At 39.8% G+C, this 27,918-nt stretch overlaps 2 protein-coding genes across 25 annotated transcripts in view; one reads left to right on the forward strand and one right to left on the reverse strand.

Annotated features, from left to right (window-relative positions):
* LOC18448181 (DEAD-box ATP-dependent RNA helicase FANCM) overlaps positions 1 to 4,360 on the forward strand; it is a 69,519-nt gene extending 65,159 nt beyond the window's left edge. For 14 of the 23 annotated variants that reach the window (XM_088852249.1, XM_088852250.1, XM_088852244.1 and 11 more), the window contains 7 exons: positions 65 to 192; positions 284 to 619; positions 828 to 888; positions 1,071 to 2,369; positions 2,503 to 2,554; positions 2,658 to 2,807; positions 3,242 to 4,360. In XM_088852249.1, the coding sequence (XP_088708375.1) occupies positions 65 to 192; positions 284 to 619; positions 828 to 888; positions 1,071 to 2,369; positions 2,503 to 2,554; positions 2,658 to 2,807; positions 3,242 to 3,806 (2,591 nt within the window). In that variant the 3' untranslated portion in view covers positions 3,807 to 4,360. The remainder of the gene's footprint in view (positions 1 to 64; positions 193 to 283; positions 620 to 827; positions 889 to 1,070; positions 2,370 to 2,502; positions 2,555 to 2,657; positions 2,808 to 3,241) is intronic. The other 9 variants (XR_016044777.1, XR_016044778.1, XR_016044779.1 and 6 more) reach the window with 4 other exon arrangements.
* A 935-nt stretch (positions 4,361 to 5,295) lies between these two features.
* Positions 5,296 to 27,918, reverse strand: part of LOC18424827 (uncharacterized) — a 29,922-nt gene continuing 7,299 nt past the window's right edge. Inside the window, exons 8-13 of one of the 2 annotated variants that reach the window (XM_088852265.1) lie at positions 14,441 to 14,500; positions 13,781 to 14,341; positions 6,928 to 7,047; positions 6,514 to 6,630; positions 5,808 to 5,967; positions 5,296 to 5,549 (exon numbers count right to left, since the gene is read on the reverse strand). In XM_088852265.1, the coding sequence (XP_088708391.1) occupies positions 5,902 to 5,967; positions 6,514 to 6,630; positions 6,928 to 7,047; positions 13,781 to 14,341; positions 14,441 to 14,500 (924 nt within the window). In that variant the 3' untranslated portion in view covers positions 5,296 to 5,549; positions 5,808 to 5,901. The remainder of the gene's footprint in view (positions 5,550 to 5,807; positions 5,968 to 6,513; positions 6,631 to 6,927; positions 7,048 to 13,780; positions 14,342 to 14,440; positions 14,501 to 27,918) is intronic. The other variant, XM_088852264.1, reaches the window with a different exon arrangement.

The raw sequence follows: 27,918 nt of genomic DNA on the forward strand, positions 1-27,918 counted from the left end.
CTCTTTTTGTTTTGTATCTCTTGTTTTCTGAATTGTTTTTGAAGAATTCCTTGACAAGCTGCACTTGTTTTAGCGTCTGAGGGGTCAGAGTTGAACGGATACTTGAAAAAGCAGGATAGTAACCGAAAAGTAGGGAAGCACATGCATAATGGCGGACTTAATAGCTTCAATTTTCATATGAGTCCTAGAATGGTGACTACTGTTCCATTTTTATTTTTTATTTCATTATTTCGATCACATGCCTTTCATCTCAAAGTTGAATTTTTCTTTTTTTCTTGATTAGGTTCCACATATCTATAAACCAGAGGTTCAGTTTATGGAGATGTTGATTGAAAGATTTGTGCCACGTGGAAACAAAACAAAAGATGATCGATCCTACTCCCCATCTATTAGTAAAATATCAGACTCTGAGGCTGATTTTATAGCAAAATATTTTAGGCCTTCCAGGAAAGACAGGTGGAAACCTTCTCTTATTGCCTTTCCCCACTTTCAAGTGTGTCCATCTCGGGTTTATGAAGTACGACACTCGTTCAGAACAACAGAGATGCTAATTGACACCATGCAGCATCTTCAAGAACTAGCCTCTGTTTGGCCATCAGAGCTGAATTGCTTGGGAAAGGTTTGCCTCTATTTTATTGTCAAGATTCTATAGTCCAATGAATACAGTATAGTTTACTCTATAGATCATTCACTGTAATTCCTGATGATGGAACAAAAATTAACAGAACTGGGGCCAGCTGTGCCTTTCATCGAGTTATATGTTTTGTAGTTTAGATGCATTCTTATTGTTATGTTGATGGGCATTGGTTTGAACGTTTTGGGCTCAGGTTGGCATCTGTTTAAGTGAGCAACCAGAAGATGTACCAGTTCAACCAGATCAAATAAAAGGTAAATGTGATTTGCATTTTCATGTAAAACATTTCCATAGGAATTTTCATATGATTACTTTCCTTTTATATTGATGATTAATACTGGGCATAATCAAATAAGAAGTGACTGAGCCTGCTTAGCCTTAGTTTTGCATCTATCTCTACCAATAAGGTTGGATGAATTATTGGTTGCATTTTCAGAATCACTCAGTAACCATGAAGAACCTGAAGCGTTATCAGAGCATGAAATACCAGATGCTATAGCACCGCTAGCATCATTGAAGGTTGAAGTCATAGCACCGCTAGCATCATTGAAGGTTGAAGGCATACTTGATCATCAGAGCTCCGTGTCTTCATCAGCTGATAACCTCACACATATTAAAGCACTGCCCAGTGGAAGTGACAACCTACCAGTGAAAGTATGTAGTAGAAACGATCTCTTGCACCACTTTCTTTTTGGGACTGGTATTATAACTGTGAGTGAGGTTGGTGGGATTCTGATTTCATCTGTTCCCTGTCTCCCTTTGCCCAAAAACGTTTCTGTCTCTGAAAGTTTACCAATGGAAGGTGGCATTCTGTTAACTAAGTCCGCAGAGCAAGGTGTTCCTTCTTGTGGGGCATCTCCTAAAGAATATAATGGAGTAGGGGTGCATTCAAAAACTAAAGAGGAGGATTTAGGTTTGCCTAATGTAAATGAACAAGTGCATCACATCAGGAAGACATTATTTTCTCCCAAGTCTCCCATTTCTGATGAAATTGTTCCCCAAACGCCAATTTCTGAAGGGAAAATATTGACAAATTGTGAAACTGATGTTGCCAACACACCTGCATCTATGGAAGAGGATATACTAATTTCACCAATTGGTGAATCTAATAGTATGGATCTCAGTCCGAGGTTAACAAGTTTCATTGAGAAGGGGGTCGTTCCCGAGTCCCCTTTGCTTGAAGCAGTGCATCTTTCTTCCGTAGCACAAAACATGGTCGATGTAAAGGTGCCTGTGGAGCTTAACAGACATCAATTCCATTCTGAACCACCTCTTGAGTGTTTACAAGAGATGAAGATGCCTATGAGTTCTACTCATTGTGTTGCAAAACCACCTGATAGCTCAGCAATAAATCAGCTACCTGATCCAGCTCGATTATTGTTAGATATGCATAAATCAACTACTAAAAATTCTCGAAATTTAAGTCCAGGGAAGGATGCAGAGGCGGATGTACTTCATTTCCAAAACCTAAGAATTTCGACCTCTTCTACGAATAAGGAAAATTGTGAGCCTGTGGTTAATCAGTCCAGCAATAGCTGTAGCAAAGACTGGCAGCTGAGCAGCGGAGCAGCATCCAATTCTGTTCAGAAACCATGCAAATTAAAAAGGTTGCGTAAGTGTGCTGATGTCAATGAGCGGCGACATTCTCAGGCTTCCAGGAAGAAGCATGATGGCATCAGGGCGAACCTCTACAATGCATTTACTCAAGCAGATGTCCCTGAAATGACTCATATAGGTGAGTTTGATTCTTTTTCTTTCATCTTTTGATAAGGAACAAATCATTGGGGTGTGTAAAAAGAGCCTTCCTATGCACTATTGATGCTCCGATGTTTTTGGAATATATTGCATTTATTCTTGATGCTTTTCAGATCAATGGAGTTCAAAAGCGCACCCTAAGGACTTCATTGATGAGGAAGCAGAGTAAGTTAATTTTTCCGAAGCATTCTGTAGAAGCTCTTCAAGTGTTATGATTTCCTCGAAGGGTGTCATTTGAACCATTCTTCTTTGTGAATGTATGTTCCAGGGTGTCTTCTGATACAGAGGTATCGGAAGACAATGAAGATGAGAATGAGAATTACGGGGAAAGCAATAGTTTCATTGATGACAGTGTAGAGCCTTCAGCAGCATATTTACTGGGAGAAACTGGTGAAAGAGACATGATGGCCATTTACAGGTGAGGATAGCAACAGAATTAATTAATTGAATTTGCTTTTTTCATTCTTATTCATACTTCTCTTCTTTTGCACATTCATGGGCATAAACACGTATACTTGCATTGCATTTTCTAAGGATCGTAACCCATCAATATGTGCACCTGCTTTGAAGCTTCAAAGCTGTTTTTTGCTAGTGGCATTCTACAATTCTGTCAGTGCACTTGTCTTTCAGCTTGTACTCTGGAAGGGTTTTCTGTTTTTTCTTGTTGATTGGGAATGAAACCTAAGAACTTGTCAATCAAAACGTACAGCTCCTTGCCATATATATATATATATATATATATATATATATATATATATATATATATATATATATATATATATATATATATGTTTGCCACTTGGCCCGCATTTTTCCTGTTCTTTACTTGTAACTAACCAGACTTCAATACAGACGCTCATTGCTCAGTCAATCGCCTAGGGAGAGACAACTAGACCTACTGGCCAAGTTTCACTGTGCATACCTGTCCCCAACACCTACCCAAAGAAAAGAGGTTTCTTTCACAGAAACTGAAGCTTGTACCAAAACACCTCATCAGAGTGATTCAACATCTATAGATCGATCTATATGTAAAAATCCAGTCTCGGGTACAAAAGAGAAAGCTGCTGCTGGTGAAACTTTCATGGAAGAACAGGATCTGAGTTTGGAGACTAGAAAAAGGAAACTGAATCTCCAGCAATTTGGCTATGATCTTCCATGTCCCAATGGTGAAGAAGATAAGTCAGAGTCTCAGCCAAATGAGCTCCATGAAAGTAATTGTGACCCCTTTGATGATGATAGTTTTTATGAGGGTATTGATCTCGATGCAATGGAGGCACAGGCTACCAAAATGTTGCAATCTAAGTTAAGGTCATCGATGCAGCAACAGCGTGAAGCAAGTAAAGACCCGCTTTTGAAAAATGAAGATTTAGGTATTTGTTCTCCTTCATTTGATCTTGGGTTTGATAGATGGAGCTGATCTCTTATCATCCTTGAGTCTCTTCGGGGCGCTCAGTTGTATTGGCAACATGGGTTGTTACGGTCAGCATTCAAGGGATTGCCAACTTTCAACAATCTAGGCTCTCAAACCATGTTGGCTTTGATCGGAGGCTACTATGAATCGTTATTTTGCAGAAGTGGTACGTATTTAAGAGAATTTACTTTCTGTTGCTCAGAATATGATTGGTGGTTTTTGTGTAGGAAAGAAACGATTGTAAGTTATTAGTTGAAGAGGATGCAGAATACTTTCTATTGTATGTAATGGATTGAAGGAATCTTGAATTTGGTGAACAGAACATGTCATGCTGCAATTTCTGATGCCATATTTGCCTTAGGCAGGTACTGTAGTTTGCCTCCTCGTTGAGGAAACTGTGGCTTTGTATATATGAGACTGGCTTTGTATATATGAGAGGGTGGAGGTGATACCATATTGTATATAGCATTTGCTTCAGAGATCTAATTATGTATCAGTCCCCCAGGAGCCTATGTAGTATTGCTCTGCAAAGTAATCTATATTCCTGAAGTTCTGGTAAACAATGGTGCAATGTGTTTTGAGTACGCAATATGCTACAAATCCTCTATCCATGTGTCCGCACTTGTGTGGGCACATGCACACAGGCACTTGACAATTAAGCTTAATGTTATACCTAATCAACAAGCGATTTCCTACAGAACTAATATGTGGATTAATGGCCCAGAATTTTAGTGATGCAGATCATCTAATATGGTCAGCATCTCATCTTTTGTGCGAACATGCACACGGTGCGCCTCTAACAGTAGTATATCTTCACTGAATGATAGTTATATAATCTTTTTTTGTGGATGCATGCAGCCATGTGTATGGTGGGGGGTGTGTGCACGCCCCAAAATAGCCTCAATTTTTAGCTCTTGTTTTTAGTTTCTTTGTTAAAATATAGTCACCCTGGATCATTAGGTTGAATCAGCATCGATCCTTGACTAGGGGTGGCAATGGGATGGGTGGCCCGTCCCCGGCCCTCAAAACCTAGGACCTTGGTCAGGCCAAGCTAGGCCCTACCCATTTTAGCTGGCCTGCCCCTTTGCAAGCCCTATCCTCAACGACTCGGTGCCTGTTGAAAAGCTTTGCAAGAAGCCTCACATTGAGGCTCCATAATGCAGATAGCAAGGAATAAGGAATCCGAATTGTGACAGTTGTTGAAAGGAGCTCCGATACAAGACTTCTTTAAGCGTCCAATTTTATTGAAGTAGATTCAAAGTCTTCTGGCTGTCTTAATTTACAACTTTGATAATCGGATTTGGTTATTTTTTATGGTTTCACTGATCACAAACAAAAAGTTTTTCCCTAATAATGCAAAAAAGGCTACCTTAATTAAAAAAAGAACATGCTTTCTGTCCAATATCAACGATTACACTCTGGAAACAAGGTAACTTTACTCGATATCTCTTACAAGTTCCCACACTAAATAATCAACTGAACAGGTAAAATAAAATAGCGGCAAGAGAAAAATCTTTCATCAACAAATAAAGCCGCACCAAAACGGCCATGTTACAAACACTATCGCCTTTATTTGTTAAAACTTAAAACAAAAGGGCAAAAAAGAAATTACAAAATTGAGGCTCCCTCCATTTCATAAAAATTACAAAAAGGTACTCATAAAAGCAGCAAAAAAATGTAATAAACAAAAGACACCCTTAGGATGGTAACTGATGAACCCAAGAAGTATGAGCGGTAAGTCCTCCAATCCTGAGAATAAAAACAAAAATAAGTAAATAAATAAATAGATTATAACCACTCACTGAAAGTTAATGCTCTGAAAATAAAATGTTACTAACAGCAATTTCAAAGTTGAACTGTGGCTAAGTTGCAAGAAACAATTTAATGTCTTCTTATCTCATCATTTTATTTGTATCGTAATTGTGTATTATATAGCGTACATCTCTCTCTCTCTCTCTCTCTCTCTCTCTCTCTCACATGCATAAGTGTGATCCATAAGGGTCATACGCAAAATTTCTCAGACAAACTCCATCTGAGTGTGGGTTAAACAGAGGCCATCCTTGTTGCAGCTGCAAGCTAGATTGTATCTCTCATTATCATGTTACTGTATCTTGAAAAGAGTTTTCAGCTTTACAACCAGCTTCCACTCATCAAGGGACAAATCCTCCTGCAAAGCATAAAGGAATGAAGTTTTAAAATGGGACATAGAAATCCCAGTGAACAAGCAATAAACATGAACTCATTAATGAATGCTGCTTTTCATAACTTTTCTTAGAGGAATAAATGCAATTATCATCTCATAGCAAATTTCAAAGATCTAAGCTATTTGCTTTTCAATTATAACATCAAGCAATTGACATCAACTGTTTTCTGTAAAGGACCACTGCATTGAATCAAGATGATGATTGATTGTGTGCTGATGATAAGAATAACAATGGAAGACCAAACTATAAAAATCCAATAAGAAAATGCATGGATTAACATCTCTTTAAAGCATATGATTGCATGACAAGAGTCCAATTTCCAACCAGCAAAAACACAAACACCCCTAATAATCACATTTTAGTTTACATCATGAGTCTGACATATTCATCCATGTTATATGAGGACAGGTACAAGCCTCCAGAGAAAATACTTATACCTACTCATGTTCTTGCAAAACATAGCAATGGAAGCCTTTTTTTTAGAAAAGGGAAATAACATCATAACTTACCCTGTAGTTCTCTTTCAGTATGTCGATGGATCTCCTTGAGATGTGGCTAACAAACTCATCCTCCATGTCAAAGTGCCGCCCAAACATCTTCTGGCTTTCCTCAGGATTCCCAACAATCTAGGCAAAGAAAAGTCATTGATTTATTCATAAAAGAAAATTACAAGTACTACTAACCATGCCTTAACATATATAAAATACAAAACTCTATTATTGTTCATCATTTTCCTCCAGAGATACAAGAAGTGTTCAATCACATCCAGTTTGCGTGGATTTCAAGCTTCCAATTTGTCCCAAAAACAAACCATGCTGACATACTCTTTTTTGTATTGGCTAAAGAACTATAACTTGCCCACCCAAAAAAAAAAAAAGATTATAACTATCATTAAAACCACTGCTTGGACATACTATACATACCTTTACAGCCACCTTTTCGCCCTTCTTAGCAATCTGAAGTTCTTTATGATTTGCCTCTAGGGATGCAATTTTCCCAATGCCAACGAAATCCCTTGAAGGAATACAGATTGGAGTACCAACCTGAAAATGGGTAAAAACATTAACAAGTTGCTCAATATTCTTACGTGAAGGATAACTAAAATGAGGAAATGCTTTCATAACAATAGCATATTGGGGCCAAGGTAGCAGTCGAGGTAAGCTTCAGTGTTCAAGATTACAAACTTCACGTTTGGGTAGCAAACATATGAGTGATGTGTACACACTGTACAGAAAAGAGAGATGGTCCATATTGTAATAATAAAAACTAGAAAACATTGGATATGTTTTTGAAGTTGAGGCCCTAAGCACCCTCCCTTGGGAAAGGGCCCATTAGGCGCCTGCCAAGCTGGCCTAGGTGTAGCCTAGGCACCCTGTACAGTATGATTGCACAGACCAAGATGCGACTGTATAACAATCAGCAGAGGGATGTGGGCATTGTTGTAGTACGAATGCCAACTCTAAGCAGTAAGGAGACATGTCAAATATGAAATAGAACCACTAACCGAAATGTTGCAGGAGGTGGATGGATTCTTCTATGGATTCTTCTATCTGCCGTAAAAACTTGACAACCTATAGTGCATGGTGCTCTTTCAGTAAAATCTCTGTAGAAATCTTGACATGACGACAGAATAGGACGATGTGACTCAAAAGCTTTAGGTTGTTCCTAGGCCCCCAAACAGCGTACACCCTCACCTGGCTAGTGTGCCTTAACAATGTGCTCCCAATAGACCATTTAAAGAGTAGGACTGGACATTGCCATCAGGTGCTATACTGCTATGTGTGTAACAAGGTGTTCCTTGGTCAATGGCATTCCACCCAACACCTTAAAGAAAGACACATCATGTGGAGGTTGGCAATTCTAAGCTTCTACAGTCAAGTGGGATTTTTGGAGTGAATGAATTAGCAAGCCCCTCAAGGATAAAACTAACATAATAGGGTCGTTACAAGACTATTAGGCAACACGCAAGAAAGTTTTGGGAATACTGCACACAGATTTTGAGAATCAGTGGGAGGCCATTATGAGAAGCAATTTAACAAGTACAGGGATTGGGGGACCCCCGTAAGTGCAGGCACGTCCACAATTTTGCTTCCTTTCATTCCCCCTCCGTTTTAGACCTGGTTGAAACTAAACTCCCTGGGCCTTCCCTCTCCCTCATTCGGCAGGTATGGGGGTCTAGACCCTGCCAATGGGTGGCCTTAGATGCTCAAGGGGCATCACGTGGCATCTGAGTCATCTGGGATCCAACCCTTCACAACTTGTTATCTTCTAGAGTTGGCGAATTTTCAGTTTCCATTTCCCTCTCAAGAATTTCCCACTCTTTTCCCTGGAAATTCACTGCAGTATACGGTCCCAACTCTTCATTGACTAGACCCCGTTTCTGGGAAGAACTTAACCTTGAGGCCCTGGCCCCTCCACACTGTTGGTGCATTGGCAGAGATTTCAATACTACAAGATGGTCATTCGAGAAAAATTCTAACTAGACAGTCTCGCAATCTATGTCAGATTTCTATGATCTGCTCTCTAGGTTAGAACTGATTAACCTCGCCCTCCAGGGAGCCTCTTTCACCTGGTCAGACCACTCTATCAACCCCACTCTTTCAAAACTTGATCGTTTTCTTATCTCTTTGGATTGGGATGCCGAATTTCCTGATTCACATTCCCTAGCCCTCCCTAAGCCCACTTCAGATCATTGCCCTATCTTGTTAGACATCATTCCAGCCCTCGATTGTCCAAGCCCTTCAGGTTTGAGCTGGCTTGGTTAGAGGAGGATAACTTCTGTAACCTTTTTTGCATTTGGTGGACCTCTTTCTCTATCCAAGTCCACAGATGGGTAGGGTTTCGGCTCCAAAAGAAGCTTCAATGCCTTAAAGGTTGTCTTAAAACTTGGAGTGGCCTTCTGCCAAGAAACTTCCAGTCCCAAAAGGCTTCTCTTCTCCATTCAATCCAATTGTGGGACTCTACAGAGGAGCGCCGTCCTCTTGCTTAAAGCGAGAGATTTCTCCGATCCAACGCCAAGTTCAACTCCAACTTCTCTTAAAGAAAGAGGAAATTTTTTGGGTCCAGCGGTCTAGAGTGAAATGGCTTAAGCATGGTGACCTCAATACCGGCATTTTTCACAAAATAGCCAATTGTAGAAGAAGGGATAATACCATCACTCAAATTAGAGTGGGAGATACTGTGATTGATCAACCTCCTTTGATCGAAGCTATAATCACTTATCATTTCCAGAAACTTTTTGAGGCATCCCGAGGCCCTAGACCCTATTGGAAGATCTTTCTTTCCTAACCATCTCTCCCACTTCTGCTGGCTGGCTTGAGAGGCCATTTGGAGAGTCTGAGATCTTAAAGGAAATATCAGATCTTGGCCAAGATCGAGCCCCGGGCCCTGACGGATTCCCAATCGCTATTTTTAAGATTTTTTGGGAATCCATAAAAGAGGATATCCTTGCTTTCTTCCATGAATTCCATTCTAGAGGAATCATTCATCGTGCAATGAATGCTATTTTCATTGTACTCATTCCTAAAGTCGAGGGTGCGGAAGAACTAAAAGATTTTAGACCTATTAGCTTGATCAATAGCTCATTTAAGATTCTCGCCAAAGTGCTCGCTTTGAGATTGAGAGAGGTTCTCAGCTCGGTGATCTCGCCAACTCATGGAGCTTTTGCTAAAGAGCGTCAAATTCTCGATGGAGCATTCGTTGCCCAAGAGGCTATCCACTCTCGGCATCGTGCCAAGCTACCTGGTTTAATCATTAAACTTGATTGGGAGAAAGCCTATGACCATGTTGATTGGTCCATCCTTGACGAGAATCTCCCTCGCGTGGCCTTCGGTAGTCAATGGAGAGCTTGGATCAAAGGTTGCATTTCAGGCCCAAACTTCTCCATTCTTATCAACGGCTCTCCCAAAGACTTCTTCCCATCCTCTAGGAGACTCCGCCAAGGACATCCGGATCTCTTTCCCCCTTTTTGTTTGCAATTGTGGCTGAAATCTTCAGTAGGTCTATCTCTCGTGTTTACCAGGACGGCTTGCTCACAGGATTCAAAATCAGCCATTCAAGACCGCTGATTACTCACTTACAATACGCCGATGATACCTTTTTGTTTTGTGAGGCGTCACAAGCACAACTCAACACTTCATGTTTTCCTCAAGATTTTTGAGATGACCACAGGCCTTAAGGTCAATAAGGTCAAATCTAAGATGAGTGGTGAGGCCTTGGACCCCTCAATCGTGAGGAACTTTGCTTCAATCTGGGGTTGCTCCTCGGAGCATCTGCCATCCTCATATCTGGGACTGCCCCTTTGCATACCAAAGCCTAGACTGAATATATGGAGCCATATCATTGATGGATATGACTGTAGATTCGCAGGGTGGAAAGGCAGATTCCTTTCTCCTGCTGGCTGCCTTACTTTAATAAAAGCCACCCTCTCGAGTACCCCCATTTTTCAGATGTCGCGATTCCATATGCTAGCCTCGGTGGCCCCATCTGGAGCAGCTAATTAGAAAGTTTTTGTGGTCCACCAATGGGGATAGGAAGATCCATTTAATATCTTGGCAGAATGTATGCAAACCTAAATCTCTAAGGGGGCTAGGCATTAGAACCCTCAAAGAGAATAACCTTCCTTGGTGGAGCTTAGCTACCCAAAGCAACCACCTGTGGCAGGAGGTGATCAATTCAAAATACCGCAGTTCCGACCCTTCATGGGTCCCCTCCCGACAAGCCCATAGAAACTCCTCGGGGATATGGAAATCTTTACGGCATTCTTACCCACACTTTCTGTCCAAGATCAGGTACAGGCCTAGGCAGGGCGACAAAACTCTCTTCTGGATCGATACTTGGCTGGAGAATGCACCCCTTAAAGATCTCTACCCTAGACTTTTCTTGCTGGCCTGTGACTTAAACACAACAGTGGAATCCCAGTTTCAGCTGATGGGTAATAGGAGGGTGTTGTGCCCCATCCTCAGAGGACCACTCTCGGACCCAGAATTTCAGGATTTCACAGCCCTCTCCAATACTCTAAATTATGTCTTCTTGCCCCTCCAGGGCCAAAGCAGCCTCATTTGGACCGCAACCACTCGGATTCCTTCTCGGTGGCCTCCTTCTACTCTTCTCTAGCTCATCCCAGAAGCCCCCCTGTCTGCCCCACTTCTATCGTAAACGAAGTTTGGATCCCTTTGGTCCCCGCCCCCCCCAGGATACAATTTTTCAATTGGATACCTGGGTCCGAGAGAGCCGTTACCGTGGATCAATTACATAGAAGGGGTCTACAAATCCCAAACAAATGCATCATGTGCGGTGAAGATGAGGAGACCAATGCCCACCTCTTCATCCATTGCAAGTTCGCCTCAGCTATTTGGGCTAACATCCTTCAGCTATTCCAACGGCAGTGGACCACACCACCTGACGTGCCGCATCTCATCAGCTCTACTTTCTCAACCCCATGGCCTAAGGCCGGCACAATGCTGTGGCAGGGTTCAGTGGCTGCCACTCTTTGGACTGTCTGTACTGAGAGAAAGGCAAGAATATTTCAAAGTCAGTCATCCTCTTTGAATGCAGTAGTAGAAAATATCAGAGAGGCTATCATCTTATGCGCCACCCACCACAAACACTTCAGAAATCTTTGCCACTCTGATTTCCCACACAGCTGGACTCCCATCCTCTCCTTCAAACCTCAAAGGCCCCCCTGCTCTTCCCTGTGGAGACCACCTAAAGGAGGCCACATCAAACTCAACTTTGACGGGTGCTCTCTCGGAAATCCAGGCCTTGCAGGCATAGGTGGCTTGTTCAGCGACCACAACACCAATACCCTTTGCTTCTTTTCTATTCCCATTGGTGTCTCTGACTCAACTACTGCAGAGGCCTCTGCCCTCCGGGAAGGCCTCAGTGTGTTACATACTAGCTGCGGGTAGTATGTTACCATTGAAAGCGACTCTTACAGTGTTATAGCTTGGGCCTTATGCACTGCCCCTTGGCCTTGGAGGCTGGAAAGTACTTTCGAAGAAATCTGTCATCTCACAAGGAATGTACACATCTCGTGAAATCACGTTTGTAGAGAAGCAAATGGTGAGGCTGATTCTCTAGCAAAGGCAGCCGCTACCTTGTCTAATGCCAACCTGAGACACCTCTAGGGAACCTTAGCTCGGTCTGCTATCATAGATTGGAATCGATATATTAACTCGATTCATGTAAAGCTTTTTTGGCATACCCATGGTTCTGTACAGGCAACCCGTTTGTGGGTTGCCTATTTTTTTGGTGGAACCTGTCTGTGGGTATCCTGCCCCCGCTCTTCATACTTTCTGTACTCCTTTTAAGTTTAATACAGTCAACATAAAATAATAATAATAATAATAATAAGTACAGGCTGGTATCTCCACCCAAATTTCGTATGAAATTAAAATTTGTTGGTAACCAAAAGAATAACCCAGGACTGCATGTGCTGGTGGGGTACTTAGAGAACAGTAGGGAAGAATACACATGGCCCATCTGGGGCCTCAATAAAGAGGCAACTCCACTGAAGCAGAGGCTGGAGCCTTGATCATGGGTTTAAAATGCATTGGTACTAGATGAACAGACGTAGTCATACAGGGGAATTCAATCAAAGTAGCTGGGTGGGTTAGCCAGGAAAAGGGGTCCCATGAAGGCTCCACCAGGTGTTTGAGGAAATACCAATGAAATTGCTGATTCCTCTGCACGAGGAGTCCACAAACTGAACATCATAAGGAGCTATTTAGAAATAGAGAGATCTGTATTGACCATTTAAGGATGTGATTTTTACATGTAAATCCATTTTTTATTCAATTGGGGGTGTTGGGGGGACAAGGGGGATGGGGGATTAAAAGACAGCTTCAACGATACAGCCTTGGCAATCAATGGGCTATGATTTTCCACCCCAAATGCATCTATGCTAACACGCAAAAATGCTGCAAATAATAATCATTTTCCATTCTAGTTGGAAAGGGTTCCCCACCCCTTTCCAACACCATTGTATGGCTCCAATGGGAGTTCTGCAGCTAATGCTAGTACCTCGTGCAGCCTTCCCAAAAAGGCCTAATAATGCTCAATGATCTAAAAACTGTTTAACAAATTATGTGATTAATTTGATCAAAAAAATAAACAGCACGGCCATCGTACAAGAAACAAGAACAAAAAAGTCAATTATGAATTTCTCTTGATGATCAAGATAAAAAAAAAAATCGTTCTTTTTGAGATTGGAGGCTGCATTGTTTCACCATCAGAAATATATTGTTAGCAGGGCCATTCCTTGTACAACACGAAAAATTTGGAACGAATTGCTCATTTCATCTAAAGGACCAGGGTTTTAGTCATTAGCTGGCATGTCATATTTTAAGATATGTCAGAGTAGTATGCTATAACCCATAGGATAAGGCATGTCACAAGCATGCATGATTACTCTCCCCCAACAAGAATAAATTACATATGTCCATCTACTAATCTCTTTTTTTTCTGATCGTCTACATTCATCTATCTATCTAGCTGCATGAGTGTATTTCCACATGCATGCAAGCACACACATGAAGCATTGGGAAGAATGTCTCTGCCTGTGTCAATATGTTCTTAGTCACCAGAATGTGTCCTAAGAACCTTGAAATAACCGCATTTTAGAACACAAAAAGGTTAAAAAAAAAAAGGGCCGCTTTTCAGATGACATCAATGAAAAACATTCACATTTAATGTTCAAATCTTGGGCTTAGAATCTGGGTTCAGTAAGGTAAACTACTCAAAAGTTGATCTACGTGAGGATCAGTGTAAAAATACCTTTGCAATGCCTTCAAGTATCTCAACACCGACTATAATTGGATCCTTCTTGTTGAAGACACAATTTGGCATTATCTTGAGAACACATGGGAATATCGCCTCATCTGCAGATTCCTTCTTTTTATCTTCCTTAAGGTTATCAATGTAAGCCTTAAATTGATCAAATAGGTGATAAATAATATCTGCTGTAAAAATGGTCACACCAGTCTCTTCTGCAAGCTCCTGAGCCTCAGGAGTTACTTTGACATCAAATGCCAAAATGGTAGCATATTCCTTCTTTTTTCTCTCAAGCATAACACTGGCTCTCATGACATCCTTCTTATGCACAGGGCCTATGCTTATACCGCTCACGGGAATGTTCACAGCTGGGCTTTTCAAGAACTCCAACAATGCCTCCAATGAACCCAAAGTCGATGCTTGCACACAAACACCCTCTCCACTCTTATCTATCTTGTTCATAACTGTCTTCATATCCTGCATTGCTTCATCCTTGATGTCTTCCAAATCATCATCAGGCCCCACCACATAAAGCTGGGTCCCAGCAATAGCATGCTCAAGGCCCTACAAATGAAAACAAACCAAAGAACTACATATTTCAAAACTAATATACAGAAAAGATCAATATGAAAATCTCAATACACTTTGTGCATGACACCTCACCTGTGCAGTAATCTTAATCCCCTGTGCAGCCTTGAGCTCTTTATGATGTTGGTAAGTCCCCTGAAGCAAGAGAACCACAAACTCCATCAGCATTAGCAATTACATTGAAGACAGGTACATAGTGCTAGGTACCCAGAAGTAATATGTTCACCGTCTCATATATATCCTATACAGTTAACACTGAACTACATTGTTAGCATGGGTACTATATGCATGCTACACTATTTCTAACATGATATAAACAAAACTGTTTACAATAAATAACTAATTTCCCATTGATATAGTAACCCAGATATATCTATCATTTTTTTTCTTTTTTTTCTTTTTTTGGGTCATAACCCAGATGTTCTGTTTTTTTTTTTTTTGGAAGACTGCAAACCAGATATCTATTATTCTAATAGTATCTAATGAAGCAATAGTACAAATATAAAAATAAATAGAATCAGATAACTACAAAAGAAGATGAGAAAAACTTCATTCATGAATGTTTTCTTGGATGAAGTTAACAAACTTCATTTATGGATGAAATCAACGAACTTCATCCATCAATGCCATTGGTGCATGATTCTTAAGAATCATTGGCCAATGATATTCATCCAACATTTCACTGTTTGGAAATTATTAGAATTATCAAATTATTAGTAGTACACCAAACACCACAGTTTAAAAAATATGGTGATTCAACTAGGACTTCCCTTGAACCCTGGAAGGACAAGGTTAAATGAAACATAGCCTATTCTCTTCAGAATCAGCAGAGTTTGACCGAGTTGTCAGATCAAGGCTATGTCAAGTCCTGTTCCGAGTGAGTCTTTCTGAAATATTCTGAACACTATGGTCTACATGATAGTGATCATCAACAGCAAGAAGCTCCTAAGTTGGGGAGTGCAATAGGAGTGCTCTTTCAATAAAGATACATAAAATATAGGAAATTTTTAACAAAACTAAAAGTTTACACAGTTTGATATATATATATATATATATATATATATATATATATATATATATATATGGAAGATGCAACCTTAAAATGTAGAATTCAGGTGCACCACAAAAATCCATCAAAAAAACGTTGTTTTGATGATTTTTTTTTTTGAAGAAGAAGAAAGTTAACTTGTATTGCTCCCAGGGGAGTGCACAGAACAACAAGTCAAAGTAGCCCGCCAAGCAAAAAATACGGGCTGGTGACGTTAAAGGCCATGTGTGTGCACAAAAATTTACAAAAAAAGGACTGCATCCAAAAAACTGCAGCGGGGGACATTCGCCCGATTGGGGGTCCTTCAAGGGTTAAGAGCGGCTCCTGATCTCGCAAGATAGTCGGCTTCAGAGTTTACTTCCCTCCATATGTGATTCCAAGAACATTGAGATTGCTGCAGAGATGGTGGATTTAATCAAAGATGTGAAGGAGACTCCACAGACAAGCTGTACGAGATAACATCCCTTGAGTCTCCTTCGATGATCAAATTTGGCCCCCAGTTGATGTTGAACAGATTGAGGCCCTCTAGGAGAGCAAGAGATTCAGCCGTGGTGGAGTCGGCTAAGCCAATTAGGAAGGAATAGGAGACGGATTTGCCTAAATAATTCCTAAAAATTCCGTCTATGCCCGCCAGGCCTGGGTTGCAGAGTGAACTGCTATCAAAGTTTAATTTGGATTGCCCTATCTCGGGCGGCCTCCATAGAGATCCCCTAGAAATGCTAGATGGCCTCAGTTGAAGAATCTCATTCCAGTTGTGAAGAAAATTGGAGGAGCTGAAAGGCTTGAAAGGGCCGTCATTTGAAGCCCAGAAAACGACAAGGGAGAGAATGCGGCTTCTCACGTCATTCAGGCTGGATCTGGTCCCACAGAAAATACAGTGATTTTTCTCTATCCAGATGACCCAGAGGGTAGCGGCCACTGACACTTTCCATAGGAGGATCCCAGTGGTGGACCAAGGATGGGGATGGAGGGAGGTGAAGATCTGGGGTACCAAGGGAGCCTGAGAATGGATCCCCACAGATCGTATGCTGTACAGCGCAGTGGAGGAAGAGGTGATCATTGGTCTCCTCGTCCTCCCGGCACGTAATGCATCTATTGGGGAGAGGGATGCCTCTTTGCTGGAGTTGGTCAACAGTGAGAGCCCTGAGGACGATGGCCAGCCATGAGAAGACTCAAGTCTTGGGGGGAATGAATGAGAGCCAAGCTTTGGAGCAAGCAGGTTGGGCCCTAGCAGGAACGGGCTTCAACGCCAAAAGGGTCTTGTAGTGTGAGGCTACTGAAAATTGGCCACTAGCTGTAGGGCACCACAGCATACAGTCATTGCCTGAGGAGGGTAAGGGAGAGGAGTGAATAAGGGTCAAGAGGGATGAGAACTCAGCAATTTCTTCCTCCATCAAAAGATTTCTGAAAATTAGACTCCAGGTTCTGGAGGAGCCCTTGGTTTCGAAATGGTCTGATACAAGAGCCCGAGGATTACTGGCTAAGAGGAATAGCCTAGGGAAGAGTGTTTTTAAAGGTGAGTGGCCAATCCAACAGTCAACCCAGAACTGAATTTGATTCCCTTCCCTTGGGTAGAATCGAATGTTGACACAGAAATTAGAGTGACACCTGATGACTGATTGCCAAAAACCCGAGGGGGAATTAGAGATGGGGAAGGCAATGGCACTTAAGGCGAAGAATGAACTGCCACAGGTGGTTCTCAAGGGTGGGTAGTCTCCACCACCACTTGCCTAGGAGGGCGAGATTATTGAGTCTGAGGATGCGAATACCAAGTCCCCCTTAACTTTGTGGTCGGCATATTCTTTCCCATGAGACCAGGTGAAACTTGCTTGTCCCACCCTCACCTGACCACAGAAAGTTCTTCATCAGTTGATCAAGCCGTGATGCTTCCAAGGCTGGCATGTGGAACATAGGCATTTGAAATATTGGGACATTGGATAGCATGACTTTGATCAGGGTAACTTTTCTGCCAAGTGAGAAGCACCTACCTTTCCACCCAGTCAACCTCCTATCGAATTTGTCTACGATGTGGCTCCATTGGCATTTTTTAGGCTTACCCAGGCATAGAGGAAGACCAAGGTAAGTGGAGGGGAGTTCTTCGACCTAACAGCCCCATCTCTCAGCCAGGTAGTCGATGGTTAGGTCGTCGGTACAGATCCCCATCATCTTGGTCTTGGACACATTGATGTGGAAGCCAGTCGCCAATTCAAAAAGTTTGAGAAACAGGAGCAGGGTATCTGAGTGAGGGGTGCTAGCTTCACAGAACATGAGAGTATTGTCGGCATACTGGAGATGAGACACTTCAGGCCGGCGACTACTAGATTTGAAGCCCACCAGCCATCCTCTATCATAAAGTCTGGCTACTGATCTGCTAAAAACTTAGGCCACTATAGCAAAAAGAAAGAGAGAGAGAGGGGGTCGCGTTGTCGTAGTCCATTGGAGGATTTGAAGTAGCCTGTCGGTGATCCATTAATCAAGACCAAGAACATGGGAGCAATCTTGAAACCAAGTCCTCCACTTAATCCCAAAGCCCATTTGATTGAGGGTCTCGTCAAGGAAGGCCCAATCGACATGGTCATAGGCCTTCTCCCAGTCGAGTTTGACTACTAGGCCCTGGGTTTTGGATAAGTGTCTTGAGTGGGATAAATTGATGGCCAATAAGAGCCCCATCAAGAATCTGACGGTCTTTCACAAAAGCCCCTTGATTTTGTGAGATGACCCATCCCAAGACTTTGTGGAGGCGGGTGACAAGAACATTGGATAGGATTTTATAGGATCTATTTCTGAGGCTAATAGGGCGAAAATCATTGAGTTCTTCAGTCCCCTCAATCTTGGGGATCAAGGCAATGAAAGTGGCATTCATGCCCTTATGGATAATGCCCCTATGGATAATGCCCCTATTGTGGAATTCTTCTAAAAAAGCTAGAATATCAGGTTTGAGGATCTCCCAAATATATTTGAATAACACTACAGGGAACCCATCGGGTCCCGGAGCCCTATCCAAAGGTAGAGCATTGATAGCGGCAAGAGTTTCTTCCTCTTGAAATGGCTGTTCCAGCTTGGCAGCAGCTTCGAGGGGGATTGAATTGAAAGATAGATCGCCCATGACGAGTCGAGGACCTGTGGGGGCTGAGAACAGGGAGCTAAAAAAGTCTATGGCTGCACGACAGATTAGGGGTGCGCTATCGAGGACTGATCCTAGGCATTCCAAAACATTAGACCTTTCAGGAACCGACATTTCCTGGCTCAAGCACCTGCTCTCCACAATGAAGAGCACTTGATTTAGAACTAGAATACATCACGCTTTTTTTTTATAACCGAAACCTATTATAGCTAAAATTTAATAATTGTTTGGCAAAAACTTTTCCACATTTTCTAGCTGAACTACATCCTCAAATCCTCGCTCATTAATGCCACCCCAACACTTCACATATACTTGAGTCGCATTTTAAAGATGAGCTAACTTCCCATACATCTTGGGAGTGTCTAGGGAAACTTATAGATCAACAATTCTGGACTAGCTGCCAAATTCAGTTCACTGGGCAATGTTGCTGGGCACTTGGAGTTTCATTTTTGTTTCTTTAAATTTCCATTCAAACAGAAAGGTATGGACTAATTGGGAACACTTCTAGAAGAGAAAAATAAGGACAAGAAGATTTTATATGTTCAAAGGGCCCATTTGCATATAAAATGAAAAGAGGAGGGAGGCCTCTAAGCCCAATCACCGCCACCAAAGAGAAGTTGTCATGGGCACTGGATCACAACCAAGAAGAATGGGAAAAGGACAACTGGACATATGCAGATCACTACATATTTTCATATTTCTTCTTTTTTGTCAGAGATGGGTGTCAGATCGAGGTTGGCACTTGTGAGACAACATATATTGTGAGACAACCTTATGTGAGGCCCCAAGCAAGGTAGGCCACATATATTGTGAGACAACCTTATGTGAGCTACTGGTTTTGGGAATTAGGCTGTTGCCACTGCAATCTATTAGGTTTACTCACTATGTACCATGATAAAAAATGGACATCTTTGTGTTGGTTGAACCATAGGTTCCGGAATCTCTCACCCAAGGCGGTAATTCCGCTTCCAAGTCCCGATTCGACAGAAAGCGGCTTGCACTTGATGGCAGCCCCATTGTTGCCCCTAAAAATTCATTCATGGCAAAGTGTAGTCGACCTAAACTGGACAAAAATATCACATTCAACTGCTGCCTCTATTGTATCCTAAGTTCTAAGACATTTTCCAATATGTTTTGTATCCAAGGAGTTCCTGGTAACTAAGATCACAAGGTGTTCCCCATCTCCATGTGCTTAGAGAACCCAATGCTGGTACTTGGAAAGGACTTCAGCAGGTTTTTCTCGGATTTGGGGGAGGGGTGGGGATGGTTTTGATCAGGAATTACTTCCAATCCCGGGAGATTACCACCAAACACCACCACCACCCCTCTCCCTCTCCCTCCCCTTTATCGTTTCAATTCCTTGTTACAAGGATGAATTGTTTCCAATAACATTACAAAAAAATGTCATCTCAGCCATGAATGTGCATGTATAACAGGAATGTCCACTTGTCATCATGTGAACCACTTATGTATTTATATTTAAGGTAATTTTTAATAATACAATCAGATGCAAATAACAATAATTTACATAGTGTCTTAAAATTTTGAACATGTGTGGTGTCAAAGATCTGGACAAAATACACAGATTTTGAATTTGCGCAAAGTTTAGACAAGTGTCTCTAAGATTCACACACCATATACTCTAACACACAGGACATAAGGGGGAGAATGGGTCAGATCAGGTCCGGATCCACCTGGATCCAGATCTGGATCCGAATAGTATACATTGGCTCTGGTTCGGGATCCAATCGGATCCAAAATATTCAGATCCGGATCCGAACCCAAAATTATGTATAGGATCCAGATCTGGATTACCCAACTGATACACCACCACCGATTACTCGCAAACAGCCTTTCAATCCATAACTTTTTCCCTGAAGTCCTCTGATACTCTGCTAGCATATCCTTCAACCTTCAATCTCGAAACAAAGGAAATCCAAACCCAAAAAACTTAACTCTTGAAACCAAAGTTTAAAAAATCGTCGAGTCGAGCCAGATTCGCCCGGTTCGACTCGGGAATCGCCTAATACCGAGCGGGATCCACGAATAAACCGGGAATCGCCCTTGTCCAGAGAGAACCGAGCGATTACCAATAGTGAATCGCGAGTCAGACCGAGTCACCCGCAAGAACACGGGCTGCACAGTGTTCTTCACGGGATTTCAATTTTTTTTGTCAATTTGTTATCAATTTTCAACTTTTTCAGCCTTATGAACGAATCTTGCAGGCTTTAATTCAAATTTCTCATCCATTTCAGTCAATAAAACGAATTAAAAAGCACTGTTTTTTATGAACAAATTTGGATCGAAGAGTGAGTTTTAGGGTTTCCGCCATTTCACTGATTTCAAGCGAAAGAACGCATCATTTTTTGTAAAATTTCAAGGTGAGTGATCGTAAGAGTGTTGGTCAGAATTTTTTGTTCATAATTTGTGATTATGAATACAAATCAATTTTGAGTCTAAAGGCACGGGTGCACGAAGAACAGGTAAGAACTGTGTTTTTTTTTTTTTTTCTGCCATGCGATCAAATTCAGTCAATATTTTGCAAATCATATTAAATTTATTAAATTTATACGGTTTTGATTCGTTGTAGTATTGTTTATCATCACATGTACTCAATTTGATTATATTTATTCAATTTGAGTTGGATTTTTGAGAAAAAAAGACTGATGTCTGTTAGAAAAAAATGGACTGAGTTTTTTTTTTTTTCCATTATTCTCTCAATTTCAGTAAATATTTTGCAAATAATGTGTTGAATTTATATGGTTTTGATTCGTTATAATGTGGTTTATCAGCACACGTATTCAATTTTATCTGATTTATTCAATTTGAGCTTGATTTTTGAGATTGAATGACTGATGTCTATGAAGAACTGCGCTTTTTTTTTTTTCCCCTCAATTCAATCGATTTTATTTAATATTTTGATAATAATGTGTTAATATTATAGGGTTGATAATAATGTGTTAATATTATAGGGCTTTTGATTCCTTATAGTGTTGTTTATCAAAACATGTATTCAATTTGATGTAATTTATTCGATTTGAGGTAGATTTTTTAGTTGGAATGACTGATGTTAAGTTGGTTTGTGAAGAACTGGGTTTTTTTTTTTTTTTATTCATGATCAATTTTTTTGATCATGATTTTCCGAAAAGTTGTTTTTGATTATCATGAGGAATTAAACAATATTTTTAATTTTTATTGTTAAATTTCTAGTTCAAAAAATTCATGTTGATAGATTATTTATGGAAAAAAATAGATGTTATTATATTTTTAATGCAAAACTATATTTTTTAATTTGTTGTTAATGCAAAAAATTACATTAACAAATAAATGTTGTTAAACTGTATTATATTATTAATGCAGTTTTGCATTAAAAAAGTATTTTTAATTTTTTAAATTTTTAATGCAAAAAATAAATGTTGTTAAAATGTATTATCATGAGGAATTAAAATGAATATCATTGCAAAAACATCGTGGCATGTTATTATATTTTTAATGCCAAACTGTATTTTTAATTTGTTGTTAATGCAAAACAATACATTAAACTGTATTATATTTTTAATGCAGTTTTGCATTAAAAAAGTATTTTTAATTTTTTAAATTTTTAATGCAAAAAATACATGTTGTTAAACTGTATTATCATAAGGAATTAAAGTGAATATCATTGTAAAAAAATCGTGGCATGTTATTATATTTTTAATGCAAAACTGTATGTTTTAATTTGTTGTTAATGCAAAAAAATACATTAACAAATACATGTTGTTAAACTGTATTATATTTTTAATGCAGTTTTGCATTAAAAATGTATTTTTAATTTTTAAAATTTTTAATGCAAAAAATACATGTTGTTAAATTGTATTATCATGAGGAATTAAAGTGAATATCATTGTAAAAAAATCGTGGCATATTATTATATTTTTAATGCAAAACTGTATTTTTTAATTTGTTGTTAATGCAAAAAAAGACATTAACAAATACATGTTGTTAAACTGAATTATATTTTTAATGCAGTTTTGCATTAAAAATGTATTTTTAATTTTTAAAATTTTTAATGCAAAAAATACATGTTGTTAAACTGTATTATCATGAGGAATTAAAGTGAATATCATTGTAAAAAAATCGTGGCATGTATGATAATTATATTATCTTGCAATTTTCAATTTTATTATTAAATTTTTAATGCAAAAAATGTATGTTCTTGATAATTGAGTTGTAGCCATGTTTGGAGCTTGCATTTTTTACTATATTATCTTGCATATTTGTAATTGAGATGTACGACTATTTGTGATCATTTCAATCGAGTTGGGATTGTGCCGACTATATCATTATAAATTTTATTTGTGGCATTGTGAATGCCTATATCATTGTAAATGTTTTTTGTGTCAAATATACGTGTAGTGGCATTATAGATGACTATATTAATGTAATTTTTTTCTTGATTCTAAGTGTGACTTATACAGAATTTTTTTTATCTATAATGTTGCATAAATATATTTTTTTTCTCAGTAGGAACTAATTCATGTTTGTCAAAATGAAGATTTGTGACAAGTCCATATGTATTGCCATGGTGAATTACTATACCATTGTAAATATATTTTTTATTGATACTATATCAATGTAAATTTATTGTTCTATATGTAGTGGTTGATATAGGCTATTTTTATCTATAATGTTGCATAAATAAATTATTTTTCCCAGTAGGAATTAAAATATTTTTGTCAATAGAAGTATTTTGCATTAACAACAAATATAACTTCATGAACTATCCCTATATATTACAACTACACATGGTGATTATTTTTCATGTTGAACTGTCAGGTTAATTTTTAACATTTTACATTTTAAAGTTGAACCATGGGAAGATCTGCAGAAGACCCTGCATGGCAACATGGGGTCAGACTTGATCCCAACAAAAAAGACAAAATTAATTACTGCCAAAGAATGATAAGTAGTGGGGTACATAGGCTCAAGCAACACTTGGCAGGGGTTAAGGGAGATGTTTCTACGTGCAATAGTGTCCCTAATAATGTAAGAAAACAGATGGCGGCATTTCTCAAGGCTACCAAAGGTAAAAAAATTGCAAAGCAGAGGATGGATGAGGAGATAGCTAGTTTATATACGCCATCAAGCGGGAATGATCCAGAAGAGTAGTATAATAATGACTGGGAGATGGCCACAAGAATAAGTTTACATGAAACATACCAGAGGGAATGCGGATTTAGAATGCCTGGTGGTAATGACATGGGCATGCATGGCGGGCCTAGCTAAGACATGCATAGCGGGCCCAGCTCGAGCATGTATGACGGGCCCAGCTCAAATATGTATGGAGGAGTTGGTGGCAATATGTATCAAGAGGAATCAGACGTTGAAGAAATTGTTTCTAGCTTATCTAGGAGTGTCAGTATTGCAGGTCATGATCGTATAGACCCATTTCTCTCAAAGCTTAAGTCAGAACAGATGACCCTCAAAGGCATAGTGAAAGGTACAAGAAACATGTTGGGCCGATATATAGGAAAATGGTTCTACGATAAAGGGATCCCCTTAAATGCAGCCAATAGCCCATATTTTCCACCTATGGTAAACGCAATCCAGAGAGCCGAGCCTGGGGTAAAACCCCAGACGGCATATGAGCTCAGTGGGCCAATATTGGATGAAGAGGTGGAGGAAGTTAGAAAGTGGATTGAAGAATATAAACAGAATTGGCCAAGAACAAGCATTACTCTCCTGAGTGATGGTTAGTTGAATAAAGTTAGCAAAAAAGAGTTTGTAAACTTCTTGGCCTATTCTCCAAAAGGTACAGCTTTTTTATCTAGCAGGGACGTATCAAGGACGAAGAAGGATGCAAACTTCTACGTACGACTATATGATCAGATAGTGGAGGAGGTGGGCGATAAGCACGTAGTCCAGTTTATTACGGACAATGCGCGTGCATGTGTTCCTACGGGCAGCAAATTGATGGATAAGAGGAAGCATCTAGTATGGACCCGTGTGCTGCACACAGCATCAATCTTATGTTAGAGGAGATCGGTGAGATCAAAATTGTGAAGGAGACTCTACAGGAAGCGAGGTTGGTGCCGAGATTTATATATAACCATTCTAAGATTTTATTTCTGTTCAGAGAACAGTCTAAGAAAAAAGAGATAATCAAGCCTGCCATAACCCGCTTTGCAACAGATTACTGGGCTGTAGACTCCATTCGAAAATCTAAAGGTGCAATAAAGAGATTGTTTACCAGTGAAGAGTGGTTAAATAACCGCCTCTCGAAGTCCAGTACCGGGCTAAAAGTGGACGACATAGTCTCAAATAGGAGGTTTTAGTCTTGATGTTCCAATATCGTAGAGACCATTGCCCCTTTGGTCATGGTGTTAAGAATGGTGGATGCTGACAAGAAAGCTACCGTGGGCATCCTTTATGAAGGTATCGAGAGGGCTAAATCAGCTATTGGGGAGAAGTGTAGTTTTGCTAGTAAAGTGATCGAGCTTATAAAAAGAAGGTGGAACACCAAATTTAAACGTCCAATTCATTATACAAGTAAATATATATTTATATCATTAGAATGTTTCATTGTAAATTATTTTTTTATGAAATTTTAAATGACATTTCTCTATCTATATATTTTCCAGGTTACTACTTCAACCCAAAATTTTTCTATTTGACACCTGAACATCCCCACAAGATTATGGAAGGGGTCAGATACATTATTGCCAGGTTGGAGAGAAGCCATCGAAACCAGGTAGCAGCAATACAAGAGGTATTATTTAATATTTCGGTATGAACTTGATTGAGTTGTTATATTTGTGTGGAATAATGCACTAAAAAGAAATATTTTGTTTTAGCTTGCTATGTATAGGGATGCTATAGGATCCTTCGGAACTAGACTTGCCAGGAATTCTAGAACTAAGATAGATCCAGGTTATCCACTAACTAATATTTTGTTCATTCATATATTTAATCTTATGAATTGTTCTTGCCCTTACAATGCTTTTTGCATTTTAATCCAGCTGAATGGTGGGAGATATATGGTAGTGATGCACCTCACCTAAAGAGGATAGCAATCAAGGTGCTCTTCCAGACATGTTCTGCTACTTGCTGTGAGCGAAACTGGAGTACGTTCCAATGGTTGCACACTACTAGAAGGAATCGACTCGCTTCGGAGAAGCTTCATAAACTAGTTTACGTTCATTACAACTTAAACCTCCGAGAGCGACAAATAAGAAGGAAGCTTGAAGACTATGGGCCGATAGACTTAGACACAATATTTGTCACAAACACAGCAAAACAATGGGTAGTAGAAGAAAAGGAGCCAATGTTGTACAAGAGAGCGTTCCTTAAGGCTATCGGTGAGGAAGATCTTGAAGAAGGTGATGAAGAGCATGAAAGAGGAAGCAGCCCGCCAACATATCCACAATTCGTCGGAGATGTCGGTGATATTGCACCTAATGAAGGAGAGTGAGAAAGGGGTCTAAAAGAAAATGAGAGACGATTCTGAGGCCACCCAATCCCAGCCAAATTATTCACATATCGAGTCCCAACAACAAGAGGGTAAGGATGAGCACGATAGTGTAGGTGAGCATCAAGGATGGACAAGCTTCGGAGATTTTGGATTAGGACCACAACAAAACACTAACGCTCATGGATTTGGGTATAGTCAGGTGCCCACTAATTTGGATGATTCGTTTTTCGATCAAGTCAATGAATTGTCACGCAAATTCAATCAATGGCACCAGCGTGACCAAGATGAAGAACGACGTCGTCTATCATTTTATTTTTAGATCGTATGTTACAAATTGTATGCTTTATTGTAGTTCATGTGTGATGATATACTTAATCCATAATAATTCTATGTTTATCCTTTTGTGTGATGTAAATTAAATGGTAAATAGTAGTTCATGCAGAGAAAGAACATATCAATATTCGGATATTCACGCAAAGAAATGAAAATTCTTAATGGAGTACCTCCATTTCTTATTGAATTCCTAAAAAACAATATTTATAATGAATTTTAATTTTTTTTTTGGATTTTTTTTAAGGTTTAATCCGACCGATGCAGTCGATTCCCGATCCGGATCGTCGATTCGCCGATCCGAATGGGTTTTTGAGATGCCTGATCTGGGTCACCGATCCGCTTTTTAAACCACTGCTTGAAAGAGGAGAGAGAGGTAAACCCAACAAACATAAGAATCTCAACAGGAAACAGTGAGAACTTAGAGACAAATGAAACCTAAAGAGGAGAGAGAGAGGGACCAGTCTCAAAACAAGGGAGAGAGAGAGAGGCTAAACCCAAAAACAAGGGAAAGAGAGAGAGAGACTAAACCCAAAAGGAAAGGGGGAAAGGGAGAGAGAGAGAAACATATGAAACCCAATAGGAGACAGAGACACAAGGAGCAACAAAACCAAATCAAACAAAAGGGCGAGAGAATAATAGCGAATCCATATTAATACCCAAATGCACAATATTAATACTCCTTGGGCAAAATCCAAAAAAATCAACCATCCATTCTTAGAAACCCTATTCTCTCTCTGTACGCCACTCAGCTCACTCTCTCTCTACCTCACGCTCTCTCTCTACCTCACTCAACTCACTCTCTCTATACAGTTTAACTCACTTGGAGTTCCATTCCCCTGCCCTTTGCTCTCTACTTCATTCCAAAGCACCCAAATGCAACAGAAAGTGACATAGAGAGAGAGTCTGTCGAATCTCAAAGCTAGAGAGAGAGAGAGAGGGAGGAGAGACAGAGAGAGAAAATGTGTCTCGATTCTCAAGGCATAAGCATAAGGGGGGCATTTTGCAGAGGGTGTCTCAGAGTGTGATCCCTACAAACCCCACAGCTCCCTCAGAGAGGATCATCGTTTCTCTCTCTACACCGCATGCACCTCCATGATCCCTGCCCCCTACTTCCATTTGAGTGAAGAGACACCTCCATGATCCCCACCCCTAGAGAGAGAGTGAAAGAGATTTTTCAATAATGAGATAAGGGTTATTTGGTTTTAAATCAAAGGTGAGGAGTAGTTAAGTTGAAAGAACGGTAGGGATAGGGGCATGAGCTTTTTTTTTGGGTGAATAAAAGTGCACAAGTTTTTTTAAATTATATTAGTATAATACATATTTAACAAGTATATATATATATATACATATATATATATATATATATATATATATATATATATATTGAATTATTTTAAAAATCTGGGTCAGATCCACCTGTTACCCGGATTCGATCCGAATTTCAATCCGGATTAGATTTTTGTTCTTGGATCCAAATTTCGAATCCAACTTTTGGGTCCATACCCAGATCCAAATAGGGTCCGAAATTCGGGTTTCGGATCTGGATCAGGTAAATTCGCACCCCTAGCAGGACGTCAAGTCACTCAGTAGCATTGCTG

This window comes from Amborella trichopoda, chromosome 11 (assembly GCF_054954075.1).
Source record: "Amborella trichopoda isolate Santa Cruz 75 chromosome 11, AtrichopodaSantaCruz75HAP2 v2.0, whole genome shotgun sequence".
Taxonomy (NCBI): domain Eukaryota; kingdom Viridiplantae; phylum Streptophyta; class Magnoliopsida; order Amborellales; family Amborellaceae; genus Amborella; species Amborella trichopoda.